Genomic DNA, 20,104 nt, shown 5'->3' with positions numbered 1-20,104 from the left:
GTATGAGTTTGTGTATGTGTATGTGTTTGTGTATGTGTTTATGTATGTGTATGTGTATGTATGTGTATGTGTATGTGTTTGTATGTGTATGTGTTTGTGTATGTGTATGTGTATTTATGTGTATGTGTTTGTGTATGTGTATGTGTTTGTGTATGTGTTTGTGTATGTGTATGTGTATGTGTATGTGTTTGTGTATGTGTATGTGTATGTGTATGTGTATGTGTTTGTGTATGTGTTTGTGTATGTGTTTGTGTATGTGTATGTGTATCTGTTTGTGTATGCGTATGTGTATGTGTTTGTGTATGTGTTTGTGTATGTGTATGTGTTTGTGTATGTGTATGTGTTTGTGTATGTGTATGTGTTTGTGTATGTGTATGTGTTTGTGTATGTGTATGTGTATGTGTTTGTGTATGTGTATGTGTTTATGTGTATGTGTATGTGTATGTGTTTGTGTATGTGTATGTGTATGTGTGTATGTGTATGTGTATGTGTTTGTATGTGTATGTGTTTGTGTATGTGTTTGTGTATGTATGTATGTGTATGTGTATGTGTTTGTGTATGTATGTGTTTGTATGTGTGTGTATGTGTGTTTGTGTATGTGTATGTGTATGTGTTTGTGTATGTGTTTGTGTATGTGTATGTGTATGTGTTTGTGTATGTGTATGTGTGTTTGTGTATGTGTATGTGTTTGTGTATGTGTATGTGTTTGTGTTTTTATGTGTTTGTGTATGTATGCGTATGTGTTTGTGTATGTGTTTGTGTTTGTGTATGTGTTTGTGTATGTGTATGTGTATGTGTTTGTGTATGTGTTTGTGTATGTGTATGTGTTTGTGTATGTGTATGTGTATGCGTATTGTATGTGTATGTGTATGCGTATGTGTTTGTGTATGTGTTTGTGTATGTGTATGTGTATGTGTATGTGTTTGTGTATGTGTATGTGTATGTGTTTGTGTATGTGTATGTGTTTGTGTATGTGTTTGTGTATGTGTATGTGTTTGTGTATGCGTATGTGTATGTGTTTGTGTATGTGTGTTTGTGTATGTGTGTGTATGTGTGTATGTGTGTGTATGTATGTGTTTGTGTATGTGTATGTGTATGTGTTTGTGTTTGTGTGTATGTGTATGTGTATGTGTATGTGTTTGTGTATGTGTTTGCGTATGTGTATGTGTATCTGTTTGTGTATGCGTATGTGTATGTGTTTGTGTATGTGTATGTGTATGTGTATGTGTTTGTGTATGCGTATGTGTATGTGTTTGTGTATGTGTGTTTGTGTATGTGTATGTGTATGTGTTTGTGTACGTGTTTGTGTATGTGTATGTGTATGTGTTTGTGTATGCGTATGTGTATGTGTATGTGTTTGTGTGTGTGTGTGTGTCTGTATGTGTATGTGTATTTGTATGTGTGTATGTGTATGTGTATGTGTTTGTGTATGTGTTTGTGTATGTGTATGTGTTTGTGTATGCGTATGTGTATGTGTTTGTGTATGTGTATGTGTATGTGTTTGTGTATGTGTATGTGTGTTTGTGTATGTGTATGTGTTTGTGTATGTGTATGTGTATGTGTATGTGTTTGTGTATGTGTTTGTGTATGTGTATGTGTATGTGTATTTGTATGTGTGTTTGTGTATGTGTTTGTGTATGTGTATGTGTATGTGTTTGTGTATGTGTATGTGTTTGTGTATGTGTTTGTGTATGTGTATGTGTATGTGTATGTATCTGTTTGTGTATGCGTATGTGTATGTGTATGTGTTTGTGTATGTGTTTGTGTATGTGTTTGTGTTTGTGTATGTGTTTGTGTATGTGTATGTGTATCTGTTTGTGTATGCGTATGTGTATGTGTATGTGTTTGTGTATGTGTATGTGTTTGTGTATGTGTTTGTGTATGTGTTTGTGTTTGTGTATGTGTTTGTGTATGTGTATGTGTTTGTGTATGTGTTTGTGTATCTGTTTGTGTATGTGTTTGTGTTTGTGTATGTGTTTGTGTATGCGTATGTGTATGTGTTTGTGTATGTGTGTGTGTTTGTGTATTTGTATCTGTTTGTGTATGTGTATGTGTATGTGTTTGTGTATGTGTTTGTGTATGCGTATGTGTTTGTGTATGCGTATGTGTATGTGTTTGTGTATGTGTTTGTGTATGTGTTTGTGTTTGTGTATGTGTTTGTGTATGTGTATGTGTATCTGTTTGTGTATGCGTATGTGTATGTGTATGTGTTTGTGTATGTGTTTGTGTATGTGTATCTGTTTGTGTATGTGTATGTGTATGTGTATGTGTTTGTGTATGTGTATGTGTATGTGTATCTGTTTGTGTATGCGTATGTGTATGTGTTTGTGTATGTGTTTGTGTATGTGTATGTGTTTGTGTATGTGTATGTGTTTGTGTATGTGTATGTGTATGTGTAGGTGTGTGTATGTGTATGTGTATGTATGTGTATGTGTATGTGTATGTGTATGTGTGTTTGTGTATGTGTATGTGTATGTGTGTTTGTGTATGTGTATGTGTATGTGTGTTTGTGTATGTGTATGTGTTTGTGTATGTGTATGTGTTTGTGTTTGTGTATGTGTTTGTGTATGTGTTTGTGTATGTGTTTGTGTATGCGTATGTGTTTGTGTATGCGTATGTGTTTGTGTATGCGTATGTGTATGTGTTTGTGTATGTGTTTGTGTATGTGTTTGTGTTTGTGTATGTGTATGTGTATGTGTATCTGTTTGTGTATGCGTATGTGTATGTGTATGTGTTTGTGTATGTGTTTGTGTATGTGTATCTGTTTGTGTATGTGTATGTGTTTGTGTTTGTGTATGTGTTTGTGTATGTGTTTGTGTATGTGTATCTGTTTGTGTATGCGTATGTGTATGTGTATGTGTTTGTGTATGTGTTTGTGTATGTGTATGTGTATGTGTTTGTGTATGTGTATGTGTTTGCGAATGTGTATGTGTATCTGTTTGTGTATGCGTATGTGTATGTGTTTGTGTATGTGTTTGTGTATGTGTTTGTGTATGTGTATGTGTTTGTGTATGTGTATGTGTTTGTGTATGCGTATGTGTTTGTGTATGTGTATGTGTATGTGTTTGTGTATGTATGTGTATGTGTTTGTGTATGTGTTTGTGTATGCGTATGTGTTTGTGTATGCGTATGTGTATGTGTTTGTGTATGTGTTTGTGTTTGTGTATGTGTTTGTGTATGTGTATGTGTATCTGTTTGTGTATGCGTATGTGTATGTGTATGTGTTTGTGTATGTGTTTGTGTATGTGTATCTGTTTGTGTATGTGTATGTGTATGTGTTTGTGTATGTGTTTGTGTATGTGTATGTGTATGTGTATCTGTTTGTGTATGTGTATGTGTTTGTGTATGTGTTTGTGTATGTGTATGTGTTTGTGTATGTGTATGTGTTTGTGTATGTGTATGTGTATGTGTACGTGTACGTGTACGTGTATGTGTATGCGCATGTGTATGTGTATGTGTGTTTGTGTATGTGTATGTGTATGTGTATTTGTATGTGTGTTTGTGTATGTGTTTGTGTATGTGTATGTGTATGTGTGTATGTGTGTTTGTGTATGTGTATGTGTTTGTGTATGTGTATGTGTTTGTGTATGTGTTTGTGTATGTGTTTGTGTATGTGTTTGTGTTTGTGTATGTGTTTGTGTATGTGTTTGTGTATGTGTATGTGTTTGTGTATGCGTATGTGTTTGTGTATGCGTATGTGTTTGTGTATGCGTATGTGTATGTGTTTGTGTATGTGTTTGTGTATGTGTTTGTGTTTGTGTATGTGTTTGTGTATGTGTATGTGTATCTGTTTGTGTATGTGTTTGTGTATGTGTATCTGTTTGTGTATGTGTATGTGTTTGTGTATGTGTATGTGTTTGTGTATGCGTATGTGTTTGTGTATGCGTATGTGTATGTGTTTGTGTATGTGTTTGTGTTTGTGTTTGTGTATGTGTATGTGTATCTGTTTGTGTATGCGTATGTGTATGTGTACGTGTATGTGTTTGTGTATGTGTTTGTGTTTGTGTATGTGTCTGTGTATGTGTATGTGTATGTGTTTGTGTATGTGTTTGTGTATCTGTTTGTGTATGTGTTTGTGTTTGTGTATGTGTTTGTGTATGCGTATGTGTATGTGTTTGTGTATGTGTGTGTGTTTGTGTATTTGTATCTGTTTGTGTATGTGTATGTGTTTGTGTATGTGTTTGTGTATGCGTATGTGTTTGTGTATGTGTTTGTGTTTGTGTATGTGTTTGTGTATGTGTATGTGTATCTGTTTGTGTATGCGTATGTGTTTGTGTATGTGTTTGTGTATGTGTATCTGTTTGTGTATGTGTATGTGTATGTGTATGTGTTTGTGTATGTGTTTGTGTATGTGTATGTGTATGTGTATCTGTTTGTGTATGCGTATGTGTATGTGTTTGTGTATGTGTTTGTGTATGTGTATGTGTTTGTGTATGTGTATGTGTATGTGTACGTGTACGTGTACGTGTACGTGTATGCGTATGCGCATGTGTATGTGTATGTGTGTTTGTGTATGTGTATGTGTATTTGTATGTGTGTTTGTGTATGTGTATGTTTCAAGATTCAAGATGATTTTATTTGTCACATACACACACAGGGTGTGCAGTGAAATGAAAGTGGCAATGCTCAGCAGGAATGTGCAAGGGCAACAAGTACACACTATTTACAATAAAAAACAACACAATATTTACAGTAAGTGTGTGTGTGTGTGTGTGTGTGTGCCTAAGAGGGGCAGTTGTGTGGGTCTATGTGGGGTCCTGGTGAGGCCGGAGTTCACAGTCCTGTTGGCCTGAGGAAAGTAACTCCGTCTGAGTCTCTCTGTTCCTGCAGCGTGATCACGGAGGCGCCTGCCTGACCGCAGCAGCTGAAACAGTCTGTTGTTGGGGTGGTGAGGATCCTTCATGATCCTGCCGGCTCTGGTTCTGCATCTCCTGGTGTACAAGTCCTGCAGGGTGGGGAGTGTAGTTCCAATAGTGCGCCAGCCGAACGCACTACTCTCTGCAGAGCCTTCCTGTCCTGAGCGGAGCAGTTGCCAAACCAGGCTGTGATGCTTCCTGACAGGACGCTCTCTACAGCTCCAGAGTAGAAGGACTGAAGGATCCTCTGGGAAACTTTAAATTTCCTCAGCTGCCTGAGGTGGTAGAGGCGCTGCCTTGCCTTTCTCACCAGAGTGTCTGTGTTTGCTGACCATGTCAGATCCTCGGTGATGTGGACTCCCAGGTATTTATACCGCTCACCCTCCACAGTAGTCCCGTTAATCCCAGTGGTGAGTACGTCCTCTGTTGTTGTACCTCCTAAAGTCCACAATCAGCTCCTTAGTTTTGGTGACATTCATGATGAGGCTGTTGTCCTGGCACCAGAGTGTCAGATCAGCAACTTCCTCCAGGTAGGCCTTCTCGCGTTGTCGGAGATCAGGCCCACCACCACTGTGTCATCCGCAAACTTGATGATGGTGTTGAGCTGAACCTGGCCACACAGTCATGTGTGTACAGGGAGTACAGTAGGGGCTGAGGACGAACCCTGGGGGATCCTGTGTTCAGGGTGAGGGATTTGAGGTGTGTCTGCCCACCCTGACCACCTGTGGCCTGGCGGTCAGGAAGTCCAGGATCCAAGCACACAGGGGGTGTTCAGTCCCAGCTCAATCAGCTTGCCGCCAGTCTGAGGGACTATGGTGTTGAAAGCTGAACTATAATCAATGAACAGCAGTCTCACATAGCCCCCTCTGGCTGTCCAGATGAGAGAGTGTGGTGTGCAGTACCTGGGAGACAGCATCATCCGTGGATCTGTTTGGGCGATAAGCAAACTGCAGCGGGTCCATGGAGGAAGGGAGGAAGGCAGATGTAGTCCTTTATCAGCCTCTCAGCATTTCATGACCACCGAGGTGAGGGCCACCGGTCGGTAGTCATTCATACATGCTGGAGAAGCATTCTTGGGCACAGGGACAATAGTGGATCTCTTGAAGCAGGCTGGACCACGGACTCAGCCAGGAGAGGTTGAATATTGTGGTGAACACTGGAGCTAGCTGGTTAGCACAGGTTCAGTACTCGCCCAGATATGCCATCTGGACCTGCAGCTTTCCTGGTGTTCACCCTCAACAGAGCCCTCCTCACACTGTGCTCGGTCACAGAGAGTGTGTGTTCATCCCCAGCGGTAGAACTCACCGCCACGCTTAACGGTCTTGTTCTTAGCCTGCGAGCTACCCCTGTTGTTGCTACCCTCAAACCGTGTATAAATTGACTTCAGGTCGTCCGCTAGGGATGCGCCGGCACTCACCATAGCGCCGGGTCTGCTCTGGTAGTCTGTGATAGTCCGTAGCCCCTGCCATAGGCGCCTGGTGTCGCGCTGCTCCATCTGTGATTCCACTCTGTCTCGGTACCTCCTCTTGGCTTCCTTCACCGCCTCCTCAGTCCATAGACCGCTGCCTTGTACTCGCCCATGTTGCCGGATACAAGACCGGAGTTATAGGCAGCAGCACGGGCGTTCACAGCTTCACGGATGGATCTATCAACCCACGGCTTTTGGTTAGGAAAGACCCTAACTTTACCGTGGGGACGATGGTGTCCGCGTTGCTATGAGGCTCATTGCTACTTCAGAACCGCTGACGCCACTGGAACTGGATTGGATCATGTCCCAGTCGACGACACGCAGAGCGCCCTGTAGCTCAGCCTCTGATTGGTCAGACCACCGCTCACGCCTCGCCACTACCGCTTCCCGCGATCTTTTTCCGGTACTCCGGAAGCAGAAAACTGGCGGCATGGTCTGTTTTGCCGAACGCATGGAGAGTGACAGCCTTGTAGCCTCTCTTGAATGGCGATAGCAGTGGTCCAACGTTTTTCCTCTGGTAGCACACATAATGTGCTGGTGAAAGTTCGCATGACTTTTTAGGTTTGCCCTATTAAAGTCCCCAGCCACCACCACAGCCGCCGATACTTATTCTGATGCCGACATAACACATCATGTAGGTCCGATAGTGCTACGTCGGTGTCCGCTTGTGGTGGAATGTAGACGGCTGTGGTGATGACCGAGCTGAACTCCCGGGAAGGTAGAATGGACGGCATGAGATCGCCAGATGTTCCAGGTTCGCGAGCAGGAACGAGAAAGAGTCTTAATGTTCTTGGGGTCGCACCATTTGTTGTTAGTCATGAAGCAAACCTCCACCCTTAGATTTACCAGACTCTTCCGCTCTGTCTGCACGGAAAACAGAGAAGGACTCGTTGGCATATGACTCGATCCGCACCAGCGGGTCAGCCATGTTTCCGCCAGACAAAAGATGTTACAGTCTCTCATGTCCCGTTGAATCTGATCTCGCCCTGCCCAACATCATCCATCTTATTTTCCAGAGACTGGACGTTAGCAAGAAGGATGCTGGGCAGAGGTGGACGGTGGCTTGAACTCTCAGTCTGTTCCGACCCGCCCGCTTCTCGATGTTTTCGCTGCCCCCGTAGTAGCGGCTCCACTGTTGTTGTTGTGGTTCGCCGCACGATCTCGGCCGCCACGCTGATCGATGGAAAAGTGGACAAAACCTTGTTTTGGCGCAAAAAGTTTATGTCCAAAAGTGTGCGGTCGTATGCTGTTAGTGCCGATGTGTTTGTGGCAAAGAATTAAAAATAAACACAAAAACTAAAAGAGCGCACAATCTCCGCGGAGCTACCTCGACGGCGTCTGGACACAGCCGCGCCATCTTCGGATTGGCAATCACTCAGCAGCCGAGGCCACCCTTATAAAAGCTCCCACTCGCGAGTGGAGAGGGAGAGCTGAGCAGAGGCGCGTGATTTGCGATCTGCGCGGTGTCGTGTTTTGTGAAATAAAAGCATGTCTTTCAACCGAACCTCTTGGTGCTGGTGGGGGAAACCCACGGGTAGCGGCAGCAGGCCTGCTACATTGGAGCCCAACGTGGGGCCCCTGAGGACCCAGTGCCTGAAAGGGATGGAGCCAGACCAGGAGGAAGAGCTGATGAGCAGCTTGGGCCAGATACTGGCCCGGATAGAGGAGATGGGGCGGGCACAGGCGGAGGAGAGCCGCCTGTTCCTCGGAACCCTCCGAAACCCGCCGGCGCTGTGGCAGACTCCGCAGCCGCCCCGGGAGCCGTCGGAGCTGCCGACCCCAGAGCCCCAGGACCCGTCGGAGCTGCCGACCCCAGAGCCCCAGGACCCGTCGGAGCTGCCGACCCCCGAGGTCCAGGACCCGTCGGAGCTGCCGACCTCCGAGCCCCAGGACTCGTCGGAGCTGCCGAACCCCGAGGTCCAGAACTCGTCGGAGCTGCCGACCGCTGAGGTCCAGGACCCGTCGGAGCTGCCGACCGCTGAGGTCCAGGACCCGTCGGAGCTGCCGTCGAACCCCGAGGTCCAGGATCCGTCGGACCTGCCGACCCCCGAGCCGACCCGTCGGAGGTACCAGCTACCGCTGTTCGCCCATCCCGCCGGTCCTGCCCCTGCCCGGCCTGGCGGGCGCCAGCTCCGTCCCGAACCCCAGAGCCCCCACATCCTAAACAGTCGACCCGAGCCCTCCTGCCGAGCCCGGTCCCGGTCTCAGGGCCCCTCCTCCGCCCAAGCTCTCATGGGGAGGGAGGTTAGCCGGAGGAGCCCCGGCCTAAATCGAGTGGTGGGGAGTGTGGCAGCTGTGTCTGATTTGGCCTCGGCTGCTGGTGGTTGGCAATCACTCAGCAGCCGAGGCCACCCTTATAAAAGCTCCCACTCGAGAGTGGAGAGGGAGAGGTGAGCAGAGGCGCGTGATTTGCGGTCTGCTCGGTGTCGTGTTTTGTGAAATAAAAGCATGTCTTTCAACCGAACCTCTTGGTGCCTGGCGGATCCTTGGTGCTGGTGGGGGAAACCCACGGGTAGCGGGAGCAGGCCTGCTACATGTATGTGTATGCGTATGTGTTTGTGTGTGTGTTTGTGTATTTGTATCTGTTTGTGTATGCGTATGTGTTTGTGTGTGTGTGTGACTCGCCTCCTCTCGTGCTCCCCGTCATATGTGGAGTCGTTCAGGCTTGCTATTGGGTAGCCGGGCGGCATCATGAGTTGACCCTCCGGTCCTCCGTAGGAGATGAGGCCGTCTGCAGGTGGAGAACATCATGAAACAAGGTTCTACGTTTCTAATGTTCTACAGTTCTCCTGTCTGTGCGTGTCCGAGTGGGTGTGGCCTACCGTCCCACTGACAGCCGTAGAGCTCTGCCCTCATGCACACGGTGGTGGACAGTCTGGTGACGGGGATCAGACGGACGTAGCGGGTCACGGCGGGCGGGTGCAGGTCGTTGATGACGGAGGTGTAGGCGTTCTTGTTGCCCTCCATCACCTGGAGACAAAAGGGGAGTTCACATCGGGTTCTGGTTCTGGTGGATTCCCAATTCGAATGTGAGGGAGGGAAGTGTCAAGTAGCCTCTTCAGCGGTGATGTCATTTCCTGTAATCCAGTGTGACGGTGATGTCACTTCCTGTGATTGTCTGAACCCCTTACCATCTCTAAAGGTGTGCCTCAAGGTTCCATCTTAGGCCCTATGTTGTTCTCCATTTACATTAACGATGTAGCCAAAGGATTCGTAAGTATGCTGATGACACCATCACATATACGTCAGTATTCTGATGACACCATCATATATTCCATTGCCCCCCCCTCACCGTGTTGCCCAGCCGGTTCCTCCAGGACCTCCACAGCAGGCCGTCCCGGCTGTAGTTGAGCCGGTACGCTCTGGAGAACTCGTTCCCGGAGTACCGGGCGTACCGACCCTGAGTCCCCACCACGGTCAGGAAGGTGAGTCGGCCCAGATCCACCTGGAGGACACAGCGGCCAATAAGAAGGCTCACAGCGCCGAAGGATACTAACAAGACTACACACTAACCAACACACACTAATACAGTTTTTCTCGATTGCTTAAACACATTTTTTGAAAGCATGCCTCGTTTTCTCAAAACTCTAAACGCAAATCCCAAAACCACTCACACAAAATGCAAAACCCTTTATATCTCCTGCAAAATGCAACTTTGCTTTCAAAACAGTGTTATGTCACCTCAGAAGCTTATTTTGTTTTCAAATGACAAACACAGCCCATCATATGAGTAGGGTTGGGTACCGGAAACCGGTGCCAATGTGGTACCGGTTCCAATACAACCGGTATTACCCGGACCGAAACGCAACGCACATTTCGGTGCTTCTTTCCGGTGCCTGAGCCGATTGAAATTGAAAAACACTATTGTTGTGAACTTCTCAGGTGACTCCGCCCTGTCAGCAGGTTACGAGCCTCTCATATTTAACTCTGACAGCGGAGGCGTGGCCGTGTGTGACTACGTGAACCAGCGTCAGGCTGGGCGCGACGGGGAGACCGTCACCGGTCCCCCTGAACACGTGGAGACCGTCACCGGTCCCCCTGAACACGTGGAGACCGTCACCGGTCCCCCTGAACACGTGGAGACCGTCACCGGTCCCCCTGAACACGTGGAGACCGATGATGACGAGCAGCTGGAACTCAGATTAGTACCGTATCGTTGATTGCAAGTCTTTCATTCATAAAAGTAGCCCAAGAAATAATAAATTAGCCATTATAACCATGTTTAAGCTAGCTCGTAGCTAGCGCTAGCTACGAGCGTGACAGTCTGCTAGCAGATGTGTTGATGTCCAGCGGTCCCGGCTGTATACCCGGTGTTACCGGGAATATAATGACGGAGGAATAAAGACCGTGGGGCGTCACTTTGTTTCAGTGGAACTCTCGCTGTCAGAAGCAACACTTTATTTGTCACGTGTCATCTTCAGTACCTCTGATTGGTTGTTCTCTTTGCTCATCAAAACAGTGACAGGTTTAACCCTATAAGGTCTGCACATGACGATACATATCACATCATAAAATGGAGAACATATATTGTGTATGTTAACAAAACTGGGGGAATTAGGGGTGCGTGAGTGTACACTGAAGGGAGCATGGGGGGAGAGCACAGATTAGAGTACTGTTCACGTTCTTAAAGGACACAGGGGTTTATTATAGGGTATAATTGAAATATAGGGATGAGGGTTACATTTTGGTTTGTTATATATATATAATTTTTTTTTAATCTTTATATATATATATATATAAATCATTTTATTTATTTTTTGGGGGGGGGGGGGTTGTTGGTTTTGGGGGTAAGGCGTCAACTGACGGAATAGTACTCCAGAGGGTGGCGGTAATGCACCAATTATATGGATGCCAACCGCCGTTATTAAAAAAAAGAAAAAGAAGTGTATGTTAACATGATATCCGTTGTTTGTCAGTGCTCCATGATAACGGCTTCTACAGGGAATATGGCCAAAGAGCTTTTTAATGTCCTCATTGTGCTTTTTTTTTTTTAAAGTATCGGTTCAGGCACCGTTTAGGCACCGGTATCGTTTTAAAAGTACCAGTTTAGCACCGGTATCGGAAAAAACCCAAACGATACCCATCCCTACATATGAGTCGACATTCTGAGCTCAATGGAAAACACGACGATGAAATGGGAAAACACCAGTATGAAGGCCTCATCAGGAGCATTATGCCTTTTCATGTCCAGTGGTACTGTACGCTTTCTCCTGTTGTAAAATATTGTAAATGTATAATGTTTTAACTCAAAATATAAATCAACACACAAATATACAACAAAAATATTTCTTTCTTTTTTATAATTGTTTCACAGAATAAACAATAGAAAATAGACCACAACAGTCAACAAAAAAAGAAAGAAAAGTGTAAATAAAAAAGGACGAAAAAAATGTGTCTTCGTCCTGTCGTTGGTTCCTGTCTGGCCACAGGACCTCATCAACATCCTCCTCCTATTCCACCTCTTCCTCCTCTTCCTCCTCCTCATCCTCATCCTCGTCCTCTTACCCTTACTCCTCTGCCTCTCTAGTCTCCTCTACCTTCCATGTTTTCATCCATTCTTCTTCAAATCAGGAGGTCACCTGTGGCCCTTATATTGCTAAAGCCTTGATTCCAAATTGCACAACAGCCATGGAAATGGAAGTTTTGCCAATTGAACAGCAGTGTGTTCTGTCTAAACACGAGGAGGTGTGGCATTGATGAAATGTGCAAAGTAGAGAGGATGGTGTTTTGTGTTTTGAAGAAAGTGTGGCTAACAATTGAAATCTGTGTCTAAAGCAGATACTTGTGCTTATAGTTTAGCAGAATTGGTTTAGGGAGTTGGCACATGAGTTACAGGTTGTGGTCATTGTGTTATAAGTTCCAGTTTTTGTGTGTAATCAATCGAGAAAAACTGTAAACACACACTAACCAACACACACTAACCGATAGAGGTACTCAGGTACACTGACATGAACATTCTCTCAGACATAATTTATTTCATTAATAATAATAATAAAACTTTTTGACACCGACCTGAAGGTACTGACTGTCTGAAGGCTCCAGCTGACCCTCAGGACACCAGGCGCCGTCCCCCTCCTCCCTGTTCAACCTGCAGACACACACACACACACGCACGCACGCACACACACACACTCATGGTTAAAAGCGCAGTTAAATATTTAGTTAATAATTAAATGAGTCATCAATACAGTTTACTAAATAATTAGTGATATTGTTAATACAGTTAATGATACAATTCCACAGGTGGTCGCTCCTTCAACCAATCACAGCACTGACCTGGCGAACTTGGGTCCCGTGGTCTCGTACCATTGGCTGGAGGCTGTGATGTCATCGTCTTTAATCCGTCCATCCTCCATACCCAAGGCATAGCGGCAGTGGGCTGAGCACAGGACGGCATTGTGAGGGTGTGTGTGTGTGTGTATCTGTGAGTGTGTGTGTACCTACAGTATATGTGTGGGTGTGTGTGTGTGCGTGTGTGTGTGTGTGTGCGTGTGTGTGTGTGTGTACCTGGATCTATCTGTCCGAAGGCTGCTGTGGCTTGGAGGATCAGGAGCAGGAAGAGGTGCATGATGGTCCGCCGGTCACACCAACACACATGCTACATCTCTGATGAGTAAACAACACCAAAGTTATGCAAACACAATATTCAATCATGAGGACATTTCACAACATATTTATTATTATTCATTATGTGGTGAAACAATGTTTTTACAGATGCTCGTCAGCCAATTAGATTCAAGCATCTCCACCATCATCATGTAACGTTCACAGTGCAGCACAGAGGTCATCCAATGAGAGACAAGAACACAATCATTCCATTGTTCATGTCACATCTGTTCTCCTCATTGTTCTCCTCAATGTTCTCCTCATTTTTATCCTCATTCTTCTCCTCATCGTTCTCCTCCTCTCTGAGTGTTATCTGTTCCCCTCATTGTTCTACTTATTGTTCTCCTCATCGTTCTCCTCATCGTTCTCCTCCCTGAATGTGATCTGTTCTCCTCATTGTTCTCCTCATCGTTCTCCTCATTGTTCTCCTCCTCTCTGTGAAGACAACAAACTGAAACATCCTGATTTCAACATGTTTGTGCTGAACCAGGATCAGATCCAGAGATTACACAATAATGGAGCAGAGAGGCTCAATACTGGACACACACACACACACACACACACACACACATGTATACACGAACCTCGAGTCACTGGATAAACAACTGGAAGAGACACATAGCTGGGTTAGGCTGAGGAGAGGAAACACAAAGAGAGGAGGAGGAGGGAAATAAAGTGGAGGCAGCAGGAAGAGGAGGAGAAAAGTACAATGGACGGAAGGAGAAAGCAGAGAGACGTACAGAACTATGAGAGGAACTGAACCTCAGAGCTGAACCTGGAAATAGACTTTACTTTAAAGGGCCAGCACGTTGAAACATAACTTAGTATTTCATCATCTTTACTAAACTATATTCACTTTGAATCAATCAGTGCGGTTACATGCAATCGAATTATTGGCTTAGTCGGACTGAAATCGAATTATCCGTTTCATGTAAACACCTTAGTCGGACTATGTGCGGTCCGACTTCGGTCCGATTAACACCCCTGGATAGCTCGGTCCGATCCAGTTGATAATTCGACTCTCGCGGCATGTAGCTCTGAATTCGATTCGGAACTGGACTTTGCGTCTTTGCGCATGCTCGAGATCCCGCCGCCCTCCTCCCTCCCTCCCATGTCGTGACCCGGAAGTCGAAAGAGACGATAAATTAAATTCTCCGTGTACCTTCGGCGACGGCGTCTTCTCTCCGTTATCAACTCAGCCAATAGCGCCATTTGCATTCGCTGTACTCCTATTAACACCATGGAAGAATAGCAGAGGGATGTAGCTTCGCCTTGCTCTCTGTTCGCCATCTTTCTCGAAATGTTGTTGTTGGTAGTGGTGAAGAGGTCAAGCGGAAATGGCTGTGTCACCACGAGTTGTAATGAAAACAGCGCCGCCTATCGTATCGGATATGACATGCTTTCGGCCAATGATTCGAATTACTCACTGCCATGTATATTGGGATAACAGATGATCCCCCAAAAGATAGCATAGTCCGACTAAAGCAAGATTCGAATTATACCATCATGTAAACGCACTGACTGTGTAGTCACCGGTTCAGATTCCTGCACTGTTGCTCATCTCTTCAGCTGAGATCACATGACGAGAGAGAGAGAGAGAGAGAGAGAAGTTATCAGGAGGAAGACAAAGGAAAATGCTTTTCTTCAGAAGATCGACACCAACTTAAAGGAATCCAATGTCTTTATGAAATGTGTCCTGATGCACATTAATACAACTTGTTCTCACGGTCCAGAACCTAATTATTCATTCAGAAGATTCATGAACATCTGGTCAGATCCAATTGAAGCAGAACGGACCTGCACTAAAAGGTGCACTGTCCCTTTAAATCAGGGCTTCATCGATCAAAAGGTCTCCTGCTTTCGTAAAGACGGTTCCTTTTCCACCATTTGATCAGACTCCACCACAAGAGGCTCATGGGAGGATATGTGTGTGAATATATATATATATAAATATATATGTCACGCTAAGCAGTGAGCTGCACACGCTAAGGCCTCAGACACATGTTGCTGTGACAAGATCGTCCGGTCACAACAACACTCCAACATATTGTACTTTCTCCTGGATTCCTTTGTCTTCTCCTTCTTTATCTCTGCCTCCCTTCCTCCTTCCTTATATCCTCCCTCTATTCTCCTTTCCCTGTCGCTCTGTCCCTCCTCCATCTCCTCCTCCTCCTCCCTCCGTCAGAACAATCTGGAGCCAAAAGCCTCAACATTCCTAACATTCAACGCAACCAAGCTCTCTCTCTCTCTCTCTCTCTCTCTCTCTCTCTCTCTCTCTCACACACAGGAATCCACATGTCTCTCTCTCTCTCAAACACACACAGGAATCCACATGTCTCTCTTTCTCTCTCTCTCTGAGGGTGAATGAGACAGGAGTCACAATAGAATTGAAATATCCTTCTGGATCATAAAGTAAACTACGACACGGCTGAACCATCAGAGACTAAAAGAAAAACCCTTGTAATGCACAATCAACCAGCTAGCATTAGCTGCATCCTCACATCGGTTCACGTGTGCTAGCTAGCATTAGCTGAGGCTTCACACTGTTCACATGTGCTAGTTAGCATTAGCGGAGGGCTGAAGACAGGGACGTTCACACCGTGTGCAGCTTGAGGTGAACAACCTCTACAAACTAGAGCGGTAGTCTGATGGGATGTTAAACCAACGATGACATCACCAGAGTCAACTGGTCACCTGCAGTCACGAAGGCCAGTGAACAAACTACAGACATTTGGACATTGAAGGCCTCACGTGACCCCACGGTGCGGTCGCTCTTACATGTTTACGCAGTCTACGCAAGGCAGACCTTCATATCTGTGCAAAGTTTGATTTGAACATATGTCAGTGATCAAGTGATCTGTGGACGGGTAATTGTGTCTCTCTCTCACTCTGCTAGTCGCAGCAAAACACACACACACACACACGAACACACACACACACACACACACACAGGCTGCCAGACTGCCACCTGCTCGATTGCAAACTGAAACTGAAATAAAATAGCAATATTTAGAGTATCTTTGCACATTAATATCTTAATATTACCAGCACATCGAAGCAGCGTTCAATGGGAATGGGAATATTTTACACCAGTCTGTGTCTATGATGCAACACTTCTGGTGAATGCGTAGTTCATTTTCCAGGAATACGTGAAGAAATTTTACGCTTCTGCAACCACGGATGTGTTGAATGGCAACGTTTATTATTATTTATTCACGCTAGATACATGATGATGTTTCGTTAAGTTAGATGTTACATCTTTCTTTGTCACTTTATGTTGTTAGCTGTTGCTTTGTTACTTATTACGCTGTTACGTCTTAGGTTATTGCTCTATGTTGTGATATTGTGTTGTTACTTCTTAGGTTGTTACACTGTTGCTTACGTTACATTGTTAAGTGTTATTTCTTACTTTGTTACATTACGCTTTTACATTATGTTGTTACGTTACGCTGTTACGCCACGTTGTTACATCATGTTGTTACATTACATTGTTACATTACATTGTTACTTTACATTGCTACATTACATTGTTACATTACATTGTTACTTTACGTTGTTACATTATGGTTGTTAAATTACGTTGTTACACTACATTGTTACACCACGTTGTTACACCACGTTGTTACACCACGTTGTTATTACGCTGTTACACCACGTTGTTACACTACTTTGTTACACCACGCTGTTATTACTACTTTGTTATTACTACATTGTTGGCTACGCTGCTGTTATTATTACGTTGTTACCATAGGTTGTTATTACATTGAGCTGTTGAATCATTGTTTTCACTCTAAGGTCTGCTTCCTGCCTCGGAGCTCTCAGGTGGACGCCCAGCCCCGAAGCGCTGGCAGTAAAAGGACCGGTGTAACCTGAGAGCAGGTGGTAGTGACGAGATCTGAACCGGAGAAGAGCAGCAGACGGTTTAAAACGAGCTGCTGGCATCTGAAGAATGTCAAGAGCGCTTGATTTAACACGCAGAGCTTTGAAGCGACAGCCAAGGTGAACGCTATCAAACTCACCAAATGTGGGATTATTTAGCCCCTTTTCATGACCCTCAGGTGTCGAGGAGAACTTGAATATTCAGTGTTTCATGAACCTTTTCTCCCAGAGGTGTATTTATTATCATAAGAAAATAAATACTTTGTCTCATTCTTTTCTGTATTCAAGAGTTTAAATATGTCTAGTAAGAAGATTGTGCTGCTGACACACACACACACACACACACACACACACACACACACACACACCTATGCAGGCCATCATAACTAAGTCCTCAGGGTCCTCAGAGTCCTCATGGTCCAGACCAGGTTACAACAACCTGCATCATCACAAGTGTCTTTTGTTTGTCAGTCAATGTTGATTACAGTTTTTTTCGTTTGCTAAACGACAGCGGGCACAACTGGAGTCACATGTGCAAAACTCTAACCACAGTCTTCACTACCAACAGTCACCTGAGCTAAACACTTCACATCACCTGCAAAACTCATTCCAAGCAACACAACTCTTAACACATGATTCAAAACACGCTCAGTGCAGCCAAACACTCTGCACAACCCTCACTGAGGTAACACACACTGAGGTAACACACACTGTCACTCAGAACACACTGAGAGTAACACACACTGAGGTAACACACACTGTCACTCAGAGCACACTGAGGTAACACACACTGTCACTCAGAGCACACTGAGGTAACACACACTGTCACTCAGAACACACTGAGGTAACACACACTGTCACTCAGAACACACTGAGGTAACACACACTGAGGTAACACACACTGTCACTCAGAACACACTGAGGTAACACACACTGAGGTAACACACACTGTCACCAGAACACACTGAGTAACACACACTGAGGTAATACACACTGTCACTCAGAGCACACACTGAGGTAACACACACTGTCACTCAGAACACACTGAGGTAACACTGTCACTGTCACCAGAACACACTGAGGTAACACACACTGAGGTAACACACACTGTCACTCAGAACACACTGAGAGTAACACACACTGGTAATACACACTGTCACCAGAACACACACTGAGACACACACACTGTCACCAGAACACACTGAGGTAACACACACTGTCACTCAGAACACACTGAGGTAACACACTGAGGCACACTGTCACTCAGAGCACACTGAGGTAACACACACTGAGGTAACACACACTGTCACTCAGAACACACTGAGGTAACACACACTGAGGTAACACACACTGTCACTCAGAACACACTGAGAGTAACACACACTGAGGTAACACACTGTCACTCAGAGCACACTGAGGTAACACACACTGAGGTAACACACACTGTCACTCAGAACACACTGAGAGTAACACACACTGAGGTAATACACACTGTCACTCAGAACACACTGAGAGTAACACACACTGAGGTAACACACACTGTCACTCAGAGCACACTGAGGTAACACACACTGTCACTCAGAACACACTGAGGTAACACACACTGTCACTCAGAACACACTGAGAGTAAAAACACGAGCATCAAACACCAATACAGAAAATATGAACTTTTCATCTTCACAGTTTGAACAATTTCAGTGACTTCAAACAAAGTAATATTTTCTTCAAAGAAAAGAGTGACATTCTTTCACATGATTTATGAAATTTTTTCGAACATAACAATTCTTTAAGGTAAATTAAATATAGCAGTTTGCTTCAATAGTCTGTAGTAATTTACGGAATTACAGTAATGAGAAAAAAAGGTAGAAACTAAAAGTACATACTGTAATTCGAACAAATAATTGAGGGGCTAATCCTGCCTCTCTCTAGCATCAGGCCACATGTTGTCATCAACATCACATCTCATGTTCTCTCTTGCCACCTGGGGAAGAACCTTCTGGAGGGCCTTATCCATCCCTGGCAGTCCTCTGACTCGTGTCCTCACATCCGGCACGCATGGCTTCCAAAAGAGACATTTGGTCATGTGGGTGGTGACCAAACACTTTTGTTGTACCCTCAACCTGCCTCTCTCAATGAGAGACCATGGTTCACGACATGCTCTATAAGTGGAGCCCTTATTTCATCTGGAATAACAGCTCTTTGTCTTCCTCCACGCATCCCCCTCTCCCTGCCACCCTTCTCCCTCCACAAACCCGTCTTCCTTGTTCCATTTCCAAAATGAGTCTTTCTGAGCTCTACCTATATATACTGTAATATATATATATATATGTGTGTGTGTGTTCACTAACAAGTCTAAAACAAGACACCTGCTTAGCCTTTCAGCTGAAATTGCAATCAGCAGTGTTTGAAAGGCACCAGGCTGAACTCTATTCCGTTTTGAATGTGAGGTTCACAGTTTTGACAGCAGTGTGTTAGCATTTGAACAAAGTGCTGTACATCCTCAGTGTTGTGCAGGTTGTGGTTAAAGTCATGGGATAAGTGTGTAGAGTTTTGAAAACTGTGTTCAAGCAATGAAAAACAAACTAGAGTTTGGTCCACATGAACTGCTGCTGTGCAGACTGTAGTTAGAGTTTTGCACATGTGACTCCAGTTGTGCCCGCTGTCGTTTAGCAAATGAAAAAAACTGTAATAGGTCACGTAATGTACGTACTGTAGTTACCTCACTTCTGTATTTCAACCCAAACAACGACATTTTTTACGATGTTTTTCCTGAACCTAGCTAAGTATGTTCTACAATATTGTCCTTTTTTCTTATATTACAAAATATTATATATGTATATACACACACACACACAGAGGCATCACTTATTCATATCAAGACCTATTTGAATACGATTTTGATTATAACTTCATGACCTTTGATCTGACCTCTAATCTCTGAGGGACCAGGTCTCTAGTCTCCTTTTTGTGTCTGTATGTGTGCCTGTGTGTGTTTATGAGTGTGTTTGTGTGTGTGTGTGTGTGTGTGTGTGTGTGTGTGTGTGTGTGTGCATGTGTGTTTGTAGGCGTGTGTGTGTGTGGGCCTGTGTGTCCATGTGTGTTTGTAGGCGTGTGTGTGCATGTGTGTGTGTATGCGTGTATGTGTATGTGTGTGTGTATATACGTGTGCATGTATGTGGGCCTGTGTGTCCATGTGTGTTTGTAGGCGTGTGTGTGTATGTGTGTGTGTGTGTATATATGCGTGTGTGTGTGTGTGCGTATGCGTGTGGGCCTGTGTGATGTTTGGGGTGGTTGG

The 20,104-nt window shown here is 44.7% G+C and overlaps 1 protein-coding gene across 2 annotated transcripts in view; it reads right to left on the bottom strand.

The window, feature by feature from the left end:
* ddr2l (discoidin domain receptor family, member 2, like) overlaps nt 1–20,104 on the bottom strand; it is a 32,965-nt gene that overhangs the window by 7,311 nt on the left and 5,550 nt on the right. For both annotated transcript variants that reach the window (XM_056419392.1, XM_056419393.1), the window contains exons 2-7: nt 12,832–12,930; nt 12,601–12,703; nt 12,337–12,412; nt 9,617–9,769; nt 9,147–9,294; nt 8,950–9,055 (exon numbers count right to left, since the gene is read on the bottom strand). In XM_056419392.1, the coding sequence (XP_056275367.1) occupies nt 8,950–9,055; nt 9,147–9,294; nt 9,617–9,769; nt 12,337–12,412; nt 12,601–12,703; nt 12,832–12,892 (647 nt within the window). In that variant the 5' untranslated portion in view covers nt 12,893–12,930. The remainder of the gene's footprint in view (nt 1–8,949; nt 9,056–9,146; nt 9,295–9,616; nt 9,770–12,336; nt 12,413–12,600; nt 12,704–12,831; nt 12,931–20,104) is intronic.

The sequence above is a fragment of the Pseudoliparis swirei genome, chromosome 7 (assembly GCF_029220125.1).
Source record: "Pseudoliparis swirei isolate HS2019 ecotype Mariana Trench chromosome 7, NWPU_hadal_v1, whole genome shotgun sequence".
NCBI lineage: Eukaryota > Metazoa > Chordata > Actinopteri > Perciformes > Liparidae > Pseudoliparis > Pseudoliparis swirei.
This window is presented reverse-complemented; position numbering and strand designations above follow the sequence as displayed.